Genomic DNA, 13338 nt, shown 5'->3' with positions numbered 1-13338 from the left:
CTGGATATTTTGAACTGTTTAAAAATTGTAAGAACTGTTCTTAACTGGCAAATCAACTCAGACAAGGTGGGCTGGGAGTTACATTCAGGCTCCAAACAAGGGCTGCTGAGCCCACCCTATGATTCTGTCTTACTGGCCTTGAAACTGTTCCCTTCCCACCTTGTGGGGCTCTGAGAGGATGGCCTCATGGTCATACCCCTTCATTCATTTCAACCTCAGGAACCTATTACCTGATGTATCTGTTTTTCCTGATGTGTCTGTTTTTCCTGATGCATCTGCGGAAGAACCAAGCTCACTGAGTACTTACTGCATTCAAACCCTTCTGAGGGTCCGTGTCTGAATGAGATGGGATCTCGTCGACATCATTTGGATACACAGAAATTGAGGAAGAAATAAGGAGAAGATGGAGAAGTCCTCAGCGGTTACCATGGCAACGTGACTTGTCTGAGTTGGCCTGGCTGACTCTGGGGCTGTATTCCTTCCATCATTCTCCTGCCTCCCACAAGGTGGCCACGTGGATGTTTGAACATCCAATCCCTTACAAAAACAAAAACTCACCTTTAAAGGAGAGGGGACTTAGCCTGAGGTCATAGACAGGGATAATTAGGAAAAGAAGCCTAAAGTCACTCTTCCTATTAAAGCCATTCTACCTGTTCTGCAGACTTTGAGGAGACCCAGACCCTGGTGCCCAGGCCAGACATCTGCCTTCAGGCTGCAGGATCAGAGGCCTGCAGGTTAATGATCAGCCTCAGAGGCTCAGGAAAGCGTTAACTTCAGGACAAAGAGAGGGGCTCTTTCCACTCAGTTTCTGTGTGCTAGACAGGAGGGAGGACGTGTGCGGTTGTGCTGGTGAACTCCAATTTGAACAAGGAGTTTGTCAGAGGCTCCAGGTTCATAAGGGTCACCAACGGCCAGGTCAACAACCATGCCAACATAAACTTCCCTTTTCTAAAGACCCTGAGTGGTAACTTGGCCCAATTTCTCAGTAGCCCGTTTGATGATTATGGTGCCCATTTCATAGATGGGGAGCTGGAGACTCGCAAAGGCAAAACGTTTTGCCCAAAGGAATGTGGTAAGCAAGAGGCAGAGCTCTGAGCACATGAACAGATGGCAAGACCCCAAGAGGTCCTCTGCCTCGAGGGGAGTGCCTGCCACCTCTCCTTCCAACGTTGTTACTGTTGTCTGAACGGTTCTGGAGCATTTTGTCATTACTAATGAGGGAGCGCTGTTCTAACCCAGGCTTCAGCTGAGGAGAGTCTCTCAGGGTTGTGCTTCACCTGAACCCCTCAACCAGCAGGGGGTTTGCCTAGCTTTGAGCCTGAACTCTTCTGTCTTTTCTCTGCCTGGAAGAAGCCACCCACACAGTTGTAGTCGAAGCAGCCGTTCAGGTTGAGGAACTGGGCTCTCCCCTTCACTCACTGCTTGCCAGTTGCTTCCGGGGATTCTCGAATCTTGAAAGTCAGGACTTTCTCGCACACGGCCTGTGACATGCGTGAAACAGGAGTCTGGGACGGAGGGAGGGGCTGGTGTGCAGCACTTACGATGGCTCACGCCTGTAATCCCAATGTTGAAAAGGCCAAGAAAGGGACATATCGGGTGCAAAGGCAGCCAGGGCTACATGGCAAGATCCTGTCTCAAAAACGAAAATAAAAACAAAACCAAAAAACACCACCAGGCTGGAGAGATGGTTCAGTTCGGATCCACAGCACCCTGGTGTAAAGTCAGGCGAGTGGCACCCCCCTATGTTCCTGTTGCTGGGAAGGTGAGGACAGCAGGGTCCCCGGAGTTGCATGACAAAGCCAGCCAGAGCTTCAGGTTTAGGGAGAGACTGTCTCAGAAACCTAAGGTGGGTCGTGATCTAGACACTCAGAGTCAGTTCTAGTCTCTAAGCATGTGCACACAGATGAACATGCACACACACAGAGATCCCAAAGGCATCAGCAGCAAAAGCACTTTCTATAAATTGGCAGGGTAGGCAGCAAGGCTTTTCTTCATGTTCCCATCCCATCCTGGGAAAGGGTTCATGCAGCCATCTGCCTGCTGTCCACCATCTGTCTGTCTCCAAGCTCAAGAAGGATTAGGTCACTCTCATTCATCATGGGAATGACATTTGCTGGTGCAGTCTTGTGTCTCACCTGGCACATAGTAGGTGCTCAATAAATGCACATAGATAATGAGTAAGTAAACGAATGGACCAGTTAGCATCTGTGTTAACCATCTATTTCCCTCTTCATCCAATGGAGGAAGCAATACTTACAGCTATGGGATGTGCGGAATGAGTTGTATTTACTAAACTGCCTAATGTGAGGGTGTCTGGCCCTCCACAGGGTGCTCTCTGACTAACTCAACAGGCTAACTCTTTCCTGAGGCAAATCCAAGAGGTTGGACAGAGAAGTTGGAATATTCATTAGTTCTGTGTCAGACCTACTATGTGTTGGGTGAGTGCCCTGGACGCATGGTGGGAGTGATATTGGGGGTTGGCATTTCTGGGTAAGTCGTCAGTCCTGGTTGCTGTATAGGCCTGGCTCAGCCACTAACCCACGGGGTTCCCTTGTCCACAACCTTGCAGAGAATGACTAACTTGGTGGCTGCTGGGGACTGTGTGGTAGCCACGTGCATGCAGATTCCAGACCCTTCCACACAGCATACGCTCAAGGCTTGTCTGTGTAACCCTTACATAAGCACCCCACTCTGGGCTGACCTGTGGCTCCAGGACCAAGCAAAGGCACCCTAGAGACTTTGCTCCATAGACTTGTTTCCATTCCGTCTCCAAAGCTACGTGGGTCACAGGGACGCTGTGGGACAGCCAGGATGAATTAATTGGGAGTTCACCTTGGCTTTCCTGTTTTCCATCGTCATCATCATCATCAAAATTAGTGCCCAATATAGAACATTTTAACACCAATATGAATCCCTACCCCTACCCACACACTGGTGCACACAGTGATCCCTTATGCCTAGAACCACACACAGTCTCACATGGGTGCATCCTGGCTCCACATGAGACCCACTCAGGTATACGTTCCCACCACCACTCAGTTTCCCTTCTGTCACTTCGGACTTGCTGCTCTCGACCCCAACTACACAAAAGCATCTCCCGCCAGGCTTGTCAAAACTCCTGAGGCTCCGCCCACTACAGAGCCCCTACCCTCTGGGTAGGACTCACACCCAAGGGAGTCCCTGAGGCTGGGGAATCCTACCCCAGGTACTGGCAGGTTCCACCAATGTCTGATGCTGCCCCAGCCACGGGGGGCCCAGTGGGAAAGATACAGGGCAAGCTTGAGATGTTGAGGGCTAAGGGTCACTGGGTCAGAGGTCATCCTCTGGGGAGTGACTCCTTTCATCCTCCCCCAACCCCATCTGTGTATTATTAACTGCCTTTTACTTCCTGCTTCAGTGCCCTGGCCTCGTGCGCTGCATGTGGGCACGTGTCCCATTGCCCTAGATGTGAGCTGTTTAACAGTCTAGGGGGAGTGGACCCCCCTTTCACCTGAGACCCTTGCTGTGCTCAACAGGGAAGGGGCACCCCAAGGACACAGCAGAAGGGATGCGGTCTTGTTCTCCTTTGGTGCCACCAAGACAACAGAAGGGTGTCCCCAGGTGTGTGTGTGTGTGTGTGTGTGTGTGTGTGTGTGTGTGTGTGTGTGTCCGGGGTTCGGGGAAGCCTGAGAGAGGCCAAGGCAAGAAGAGTTCAGAACCTTCCTCCCAATGCACAGGGCTGACTGTATTGCCTGATACTCAGAAAGAAATTCCATGTGAAAAAAACCCAAATGGTCTCCCATCCAAGTACTAACCAGGCCCGACCCTGCTTAGCTTCCAAGATCAGACGAGATCAGGCGCGTTCAGGGTGGTATGGCCGTAGACAAAAACCCAAATGGTAATCGGATGTACATGTTCAGGATGTGGCTGTGTCCGTGCAGGGGTTGGGGGGGGGGACACAGGAGGAGGAGAGCACCTCCATTACCTTGCCACATAGCACTTTCCTTCTCAGGACCTCCCTCACATCACTCCGAGGTGACAACGTTCCCTCCCATCTAGGCTCACAACAGCCACTCTCTTCAGGATGATGGCTCCTTCTTTCCCTGTGACACCCACCCATGGGACATACTATGATTGTTTATCTTGTGCTGGGTGGCAGTACCCATGGTGGGTCTCTTGCCTCATCAGTGATTTCTGGGCACACAAGAGACACAAAGAGATCTTGCGCTTGCCCCATTTTGTAAAATCTGCATGCTTTCAGCCCTCCACTCCCAGGAGAGGTGAGGTCTTGATTTCAACACAGTTTGGTCAACCTCAGTGTCTCAGCCGCCATCCCCTTACTTAATGAGTCCATCTAAGCCTCTACCTGCAGAATCTAACTCCACAGAGCGTTTTTGTCACCTCTGGCTTTCCGTACCCTTAACCCTTCCCAACTCACCACTGTCCCAGCATGATCAGCTTCCTCAGCTCTGCCAGCTTCTCCTACTACAGGGCCTTTGCACTTGATGCTCCTACTCCTGGGGCCTTTGTTAGGGAGCGTCTAGAGCTGGCCACTGTTGCACCGGAGGCTCGAGGGAATGTCATCAGCTCTAGTGACATGACTTCAGTGGCACTTGACTGTCACTTGCTCTTCCCTAGCCTGGTTATAGTTCCTCTATAACTTTCATTGCCACCTGAAATTGTCATTATTATACTCTTGTCTGTCTTCTATTCTAGAATACAGTCTCCTGGAGCAGGGGCCTCAGTCTGTGCTCTACACAGGGTCAGTGTCTATGTTTTGGATGAACAGATAATGAATGAATGAATAAATGAGTGAGTGAGTGAATGAATGAATGAATAAATGAATGAATGAATCAATAAATGAGTGAGTGAATGAATGAGTGAGTGAGTGAATGAATGAATCAATGAATGAATGAATCAATGAATGAGTGAGTGAATGAATGAATCAATGGATGAGTGAGCGAATGAATGAGTGAGTGAATGAATGAATCAATGGATGAGTGAGTGAATGAATGAGTGAGTGAGTGAATGAATGGATGAATGTCATTGCTCACATTGCTCGTTTTCCAGGTAGCAGCAATGGTCCCTCAGGCCAGCCTTGGTTTGTGTTAGGGGTTGTCAGTCAGCCTGGCAGTGGCACCACCTCCAAATGTCGATACTGCGGTGAAGGGTGGAATGAAGAGTCATGACCTTTACCTCCCTCCTCCCATGTCCCTCTATTGCTTTCTCCTTCCTTCCTCCCTCCCTTCCTCCCCCACCCCCTTGCTGTGTCTTGACCTGCCTCATTTTTTTCTTCAGTGAATAGCATCTTGACAGTGCAATCTTGCTCCTGACTGGCTGCACAAGAACGGGAAACTTCCCATTAGTCCCCTTTGCCTTCACCAATGCACCTGCTCTTTTCTCGCAGCTGCTGTGCGGGGAAATGGACTTCGAACAGTGCCCACGGAGATGCAGTTTCTCGCCAGTTCAGAAGGGTAAGTAAACTCTGGTCTCAATCCCGGGGAATCCTGAGACAGATTCAAGGGGGTGATTGACAAGGACTGGGTGTGGCACCAGCCCCAAGTTCTCTCCAGATGATACAGAGTCCAAGTGTTTCCCCTTCACCCCTGTGGCTCAGCTGAGGCCCTCCTTTTTAAAAAGCAGACAGTAGCCATGTGTAGATGCACACACCTATAATCATAGCCATTTGGAGACTAAGGAAGGATGGAGTTGGAGGTTAGCCTGAGACACACAGCAAGATGCTATCTCAAAACTTTTAATTATATCAAACTAAAAGGCATTCATGGGGCCGGGGAGGTAGCTGTCAGGTCAGTAAATGCTTGGCTTATAAACACAAGGATGAATTTGATCCCAGAGTCCAGAAAAGAAAGAGAGGGGGGGGGGAAGGGAGGGAGGGAGGGAGGAAGGGAGGGAGGGAGGGAGGGAGAGAGAGAGAAAATGGGGAGCTCACCTCAAAATCAGGACCCTTTAGCCTCAGCCTCAGGCTCCAGAGCATGGAAATTGAAGGCTATGTCGTCTCTGACTTCCTCACAATCTCTCCAAGAAGCAACTAGTAACTACTGGCTTCATTTTTTGCCAAGTTGTACAGGGAAAAAAGAAAAAGAAATAAAAGTGGGGGAACACGATAGTTCCGTTCCTGGGCAAGGAAGTGAGGCAAGTTTGCGTGTAACATGGGAGGCTGGAGCCCTTGTACATCCCTGAGACAGAGAGTTACGGGGACGTTTTTACAACAGAACGATAGCAAATGTCTCTGATGTGATTGCTCATACAGATGCTTAACAGATTCCTCCCAAGTCGCCCATTTCATTTTTATTTTACTTTTTAAATTACATTCTTACATTTTAATTTTGCCTGAATTTGTGTGTACGCATGTATGAGTGTGCATGCTGCACACACGTGTGGAGGTCAGAGAGCAACTTGCAGGAGTCAGGTCTCTCCTGCCACCATGTCAGGTCCAGGGGCCTTTAACCTGCTGAGCCTTCTCACTACCCCCCAAATGACATGTTTTTAACAGCCTCATAGTTGTCCCATCCAGAAAGAGACTCTGCATGTACCGGATTTCTTCCCTTGGATGAACAGTTAGGTCGTTTTTGAGTGAAATAATATTGAATGCTTTTGTTCACCCTGCTACCCAGTGAGCTGTTTGTCTCAATGTTTCCTTGAGGTAAGTTCTTTGAGTAGAGCATCTGAGCTAAAGGTTTTCAGGGTCCATGCCAGGTTTGGCTCTAGGAAGAATCCTGAAGCTGCAGAGCCTCGGATGGCTGTCTCCTCCTGGGGCCGGAGGATCACTCTGAGTTGCTTCTCCCTGGGTCCTTTCCCACAGAGGCCACGCTGAGGATGTGGAGGCCCCACTGGAGTTGCCTGATGACTCCAAGGAGGAGGAACATCGCAGGAACATCTGGAAGGGCTTCCTCATTTCCATTCCCTACTCAGCCAGCATCGGGGGCACCGCCACCCTCACAGGCACAGCCCCCAACCTCATCCTGCTCGGCCAGCTCAAGAGGTAAGTGCGGGGCTGGGGAGAGGGCTCGGTGGGTAAAGCACTGAGGACTTGAGTTTGGATCCCCAGCACCCACCTAAGAGGGAGGCGTGGTGACATATGTCTTGACCTCAGCTCTGGTGAGGCAGAGACAGATGGACACCTGGGGACTGACTCACTGACCAGTAGAGTTGAGTCAATGAGCTCCAGGCTCATCGAGACCCTGCCTCAAAAGTAAGGTGGAGAGTAACTGAGGAGGGCACTCAGCATTGACATTGCATGGCCACACAATGCACACAATACACACACGCACAAGCACACACACACACGCACACACACACACACACACGCACGCACGCACGCACGCACGCACACACACACACACACACGCACGCACGCACGCATGCACGCACGCACGCACACACACACAATTAAACACAATGTCCCCTGTGGGCCAAGGGTCCATCCTTCTCCTCCTCCCTTACTTATTTCCCAGCCAAGGATGGTGAAAACGTGTCTCTCTTGACCTAGCTCTGAGGACACAGAAACAAATCAAACCTCCATCTTTGAAGAACCAGCATTCAGGGGGACAGACAGGCAATGAACAAGGAGCAAATGAAGGCTGGGTGGGATGGCTCGGCTTCCGTCCTAATCAGGAGTCAAGGACGGGGAGGATCAGAGGTTCAGGGTCATCCTCACGGAGAGTTTGAGGCCAGCCTGGGCTCCTTGAGACCCTGTCTCAAAACACAAAACAGAGGCCAATGAATGTATGCTACGCATGGGGTAGAAATAAAACAAGTCGGGGTGCAGGGGTGACAAGACCAGGGCCCTGTGTCTATACGTCAGTCGGGGACACCCGTTTGCTGAGGTGGCATGGGAGCTCTAGGGCGAGCCTGTGAGCTCAAAGCTGAAAGAGAGCTTCAGAAGGAGCAGTGGCCCTGAGGTGTGACTGCCCTTGGGCATCTTGGGGAAACGGCAAGACCAGGGAGAGCGGGTAGGGTACCCCTGTAGTCTGAGGATTAGGGTAGCTCACAAGTTAGACACTAGCAAGACATCATCTCAAAAACAAACAAGCAAGCGATTTTTGAAAAGAATAGGGGGATGTTGGGTTCCAAGCATAGCACGTGAACCCCAACAAGTAAGACAGTGAGACCCCGAGACACCAGGGCATCGGGATGTAAAACTCAGATCCGAGCTGGAGGCATTGATGGCAAGGCAAGAAGGAGCCTGGAGGAGGCTTCCAGCTCTGAGCAGGCCCCTTCAGGGAAGTCCTTCTGCGAGCAGGGAGGGTCTCTAAACACTGACCAATGGCTGGCCCCAGGCTGGAGAACAGGAGAGAAGGGCTACAGTGGTTGCTTCGCTCCAAGGGCCCAGGCTCTGGTGTGTAAATCTTATTTCAGGATTCTCTATGATTTTCAGATCCCAGGATTCCAAGCGGCTGGGTCCCTGGAGTTTCTCTGTTTTGCCCTCCCCCCAACCCCCCTCCCAAACTGTCTATTTGTGTGATTTGCACAAATGCAAAGTGTGAACATTTGGCAAACAGCACTAAAAAGGACCTGGTAACTCAGCATGGCTCCTAAGGCTGCCCACCAGCTACACCCAGGGCTCAAGCAGAGCCCAGCCCTGAGAGGCAGGCGGTGATTGTGGCCAGGGAGCTGCTGGTCATTTCTCACACGCAGTCATGATCCTGAAGGGATACCTAGGCATCACCAGCACCGTACAATGCTCTCTGTCCAAGCATGAGGACACAAGTTAGGTTCTCAGCCCCCAGGTAAAACTCCACATGTGATGGCGTCATCGCACTGGGAGGCAGACACGGGAGGGTCCCTCGGGCTCACCGAGCCCCCACAGGCACCTGGGAAATTAGAATGGTATGGTGAGCTGTTTTTAACACAAGCAACCTTCACTGTTTTTTTTTTCTAGTGACAAAATGAATCATGCACACTGTGAACTCTTAGAAAATATAGAAAAATTTGAAAAATTAAACACTTTGAGTCTCACTGACAGCAGGCTTCCTTCTAGTCCTTTCTATGTACGTGTGTCTATCTGTGTGTATACGTGTATATGTATGTATATATGTGTGTATGTGTATATGTTTCTATTTAATTTTTTGCCATATTGCCATATTGTTTGCCCACTTGTATAGCCCGATTTTATCATTATAGATAAAAATCATAAAAATAATGTTTAAAAAATATACATTTCTAAGGGCTAGAAATGATCCCAACCTGGGCATTGTACTTAATTGATTGTGACATCTTGATTATTTCCTTTTAGTATTATTTTGATATTAGGAATTTATGTAACTTGGTCCATATCTGCTAAGGCTTTAACAGATGCTCAACTATTTTGCTCCTTCTCTTGCCTGATTACAGCGCATATGTTTCTATTGTAGGAAGTCCGATAAGGAAAACCAAAGACGTGAAATCCTCTCGGGATCCCACTCTCTGGTTACGGATATTTCTATCAGTTTGCTAGACAATGGCTACCACTGTTTTGTTTTGTTTTGTTTTGTTTTGTTGTCTTGTTTATTTATTTACAACTGGCTGATAGTAGCCCTGTGTCCATATTCTTTTATCTGCATCATTTTATAACATTTTTTCTTTCCAATCTAATAGTACATTTTTGTTTTGGGTTTTGGTCTTCCTTCCTTCCTTTCCTTTCCTTTCCTTTCCTTTCTTTCTTTCTCATTTCTGTTTGTGACAGTGTCTCACTATGTAGCTCTGGCTGGCCTGGAAATCACTGTGTAGACCAGGCTAGCCTTGAACTCACAGATATCCACCTGCCTCTGCCTCCTGAGTGTTAGGATTAAAGATGTTCACTTCTAGGTCCCACCCAAGGTGTGGGAAGATTCACAAGAAACATTTGAAGGGGATGCCAGCTCCTAAACACAGCGTAATTCCACATGAGGCTCAGTACTGGGCTGGCATGGTCGGTCCCATGAGTGGTGACCCCACATAATTCCGAGTGAGGCTCAGAGCTGGGTTGAGCATACCATCTCGTGACTGCTGACCTGGGCCTTGCTGGGTTGAGCATACCATCTCGTGACTGCTGACCTGGGCCTTGAGTTTGCCATGGTACAACCTCCCCACATCGCTGTAGGGTCCCTGGGGGACACTGAGCATCTGAGGTTCCACTGAGTCAGAACCTGCCTCCCCACAAGAAGGTAAAGTACCTTCTGTCAAAGGGAAGGGGTCTTCCCTTCCTGTAGTCCCAGGGCCCTTGAGTCTCTGCCTTGACCCCATTGGAGGCCTCCTGTCTTGGCCCTGATGGTCCTGTCTGATGGCTGCCCTCCCTTTCCTCTGTCAGCCCTGATGGTCCTGTCTGATGGCTGTCCTCCCTTTCCTCTGCTCCCCAGTTTCTTTCCACAGTGTGATGTGGTAAATTTTGGCTCCTGGTTCATCTTCGCCTTCCCTCTCATGCTGCTGTTCCTACTGGTGGGCTGGCTCTGGATCTCTTTCCTCTACGGTGGAATGAGCTGGAGGTATGTGGAACCTTCTAGAGGGCTGGTAGAAAAGCCCAGGCTTCCTTGACAAGCCCCACCTGTTACCCTTTGAACAAAGAGAAAGAGACTCTGCTTTTTAGGATAGCTTGGACCAGTTAGTTGATGGTGTTGAACCAAGACATAATCATATGTCTTATTTACCATTATGGCTTCTTTTTGCTTAGGGTGATGGCTGTGTGTGTGTGTGTGTGTGTGTGTGTGTGTGTGTGTGTGTGTGTGTGTGTGTGTGTAATATATATATATATTCCCTCACTGGCCTGAAACTCACTAAGTAGGCTAGATGGGCTGACCAATGAACCCTGGGATTAGCTTGTCTTTGCATCCTTAGTGTTGCTATTCAAATCACACAGCACAAACTCAGGTCCTCCTGTGCTGTCAAGGCAAGAACTTCCCGCAGAGCCATCTCCCAGCCCCAGACTTTTATCTTTCAATTACGAGTATGATATGAAGGTAGATATTTACATTCATTGTTGTCTGTTTTTCTGTTCATGGCTCCTAAAATCAGGCCCAGGGCCTTGCACGTGCCAGGAAAGAGCTCTGTCCTTGAGCTATATGCCTTCTTCTTTTTAAGATGGTCTCACTAGATAGCTTTCCCCATGACTGAAGCCTATTTCTGTTTTGTTCTACTGACTTTTTGACTATCCGCGTATGTGTGTGACTTGTGAAAGGCTTTAAAGCCCACATAGCCAATGACATTTCACACTTTTAAAAAGCCAACCTGAACCTAAGTTTTAGGAAGTCAGCACCTTCAGAATGGGGATGCTGTGGCTGGGCCAGAGAGGGGACAGGGAAGGTAGGTGAGAAGTTAATTACCTTTGATCATCAGGATGGCTCAGGCCCTTGGAACTAAGCCTGACAACCTGAGCTCAATCCCCAGAACTCACGTGGCAGGAGACAACCGCCTACTGCAATTTGTCCCCTGACCTCCACGTATACCAGGACACTTTCAGGGAATTCTAATTTTAAAGCATAAAGCACCCTCCCCCCATCCACCACTCCCAATCTTGCTCTTTCCTGCGCAGGGGCTGGAGAAAGAAGAACTCGAAGTTACAAGACGTTGCAGAGGATAAGGCTAAAGCTGTGATTCAGGAGGAGTTCCAGAACCTAGGGCCCATCAAGTACGAGGGGGTGCTGGGGTGGGAGTGAGGGTTTCAGGGGAGTTACTTCAAGCATGGCTGAGTCCTAGGTGTGCCTCAGGCCCAGTGGCTGATCCTGGCCATGAGAGACAGCAGAAGGTGGCTCTTGCCTTGCCCTGGTGCTGGGCTCAGGGTGGACTGTGTTGAGCATCTTCTCTGTCCCACCTAAGATACCTTCTCCTTCTGACCTCCCGGAGCTGTGGGCCTGGCTTAATGCATGCTTCCCATGTGGTGAAATCAAGGCGACCCCAGCAAGCCCAAATTCAAGGATTGGTTTGGCCATTGTTCCCTGGGTGCCTTAAGACTCCATTCCTCAGTCTGTGGACTCCACACACTGTCGGCTGTTTCCTCCAGACTTGAGAGTCTGTCTTTCCAGACCTATGTACCTCCTCTGTGTGTCTGGCCATGTCTCTCCCTGTGTATGCCCCTCTTGAAGTATGTCAGTTTCTGCGTATGTTTGTCAGTCTGTATGACCGTTTCTCTGTGTGTGGGTCCCCTACCCCCTTTTTTGACAGGATCTCTCTGTTATGTAGCTCTCTGGCTGTCCTGGAACTCACCATAGATTTCAGGCTGGACTTGAACTCATAGAGATCCACCTGCCTCTGCCTCCTGAGTGCTGTGAGTGAAGGTGTGTGCCACCATGCCTGGCCTGGCCCTCTTCACTTTTGTTTCCCTTTCTCTTTGCTTTTCTGCCCTTCTCTTGCTCTGTCTGTCTGTCTGTCTGTCTGTCTGTCTGGTTTTTCTGTAGGATCCTGAACAATTCCCTTAACAATGATAGACCCCTTTGGGGACTCTGAGCAAGTGTGAATCACTTCCTGGGGCACCCTCTCTCTAGGCTTCCCGGAGAGTAATTAGTCCCTCTCAGCTTTCTCCGAAGCAGGTCAGGGCCACCGGTCAAGCCAGCACCCGTGTGAGCCCGAGTCCCCAGCGGGCCTGTGTCTCTGCTCCACAGGTTTGCTGAACAGGCTGTCTTCATCTTGTTCTGCTTGTTTGCCATCCTCCTCTTCTCCCGGGACCCGAAGTTTATCCCTGGCTGGGCCAGCCTCTTCGCCCCTGGGTGAGATTGGGCAGACCCGCAGGGCAGGGCAGGGCTCTGTGGGAGGATCCTGGGGTGAGCAATGTAGAGCTGGATGGGTAGAAGTCCCTCCCTCCTGGAAGAGCTTAGGCGGATGCTAACTCTTGGTTTCTCAGGCAACAATCGCTCAGACAAAAACGGGGTTAGAATCCTAGTTCAACCTTTATGAACTGCGTGACTCAGACTCAGTGTACCATCACTGATGGAGAATGTGTCACGTGCTGAACGTGGGACGGTTGCCATGGGCACAAACCAGAGCAGGTACTAGACGATCGAGGGAGTGCAGCTTAGACTGGGTGCACTGAAGAAGTGAACGCGCTGTACTGTAAAACAATGGGCTGGGAAGTGGAACGGTTCTGGAAAGAACTCAAGGCCAGGAATGTGGGTGGGGGAGGGGCCACATGGAAGGGTGAGCACACTACTCATTACCTACCCTCCCTGAGGTTAACCCCGGATTATCTCACTACTCAAGTGTTCCCAATGCCCACACCAGGTTTGTTCCCCGGGAAGGTGGCAGAAAAGAGGCCCCACGTATGGTGTGGAATTGGCTCAGCCCCCTCCATCCTCTTGGCAATTTCAAGCATTCGGGTGTGAGCTATAAGAGTTAGCAATGGGCTGTGGGTGTCCCTGAGCTCAGAGCTGGGAAAATCAGGGTTCGAGCCCA

At 50.0% G+C, this 13338-nt stretch overlaps 1 protein-coding gene across 1 annotated transcript in view; it reads left to right on the top strand.

The window, feature by feature from the left end:
• Positions 1 to 13338, top strand: part of Slc13a3 (solute carrier family 13 member 3) — a 63550-nt gene that overhangs the window by 29459 nt on the left and 20753 nt on the right. Inside the window, 5 exon segments of the mRNA NM_022866.2 lie at positions 5387 to 5453; positions 6803 to 6982; positions 10317 to 10442; positions 11486 to 11581; positions 12552 to 12656. Coding sequence (NP_074057.2) covers positions 5387 to 5453; positions 6803 to 6982; positions 10317 to 10442; positions 11486 to 11581; positions 12552 to 12656 — 574 coding nt within the window.

The sequence above is a fragment of the Rattus norvegicus genome, chromosome 3, assembly GCF_021556685.1.
Source record: "Rattus norvegicus strain SHRSP/BbbUtx chromosome 3, alternate assembly SHRSP_T2T, whole genome shotgun sequence".
NCBI lineage: Eukaryota > Metazoa > Chordata > Mammalia > Rodentia > Muridae > Rattus > Rattus norvegicus.
Note: the sequence above shows the minus strand (reverse complement) of the source record. Positions and strands in the feature narration are given on the sequence as shown.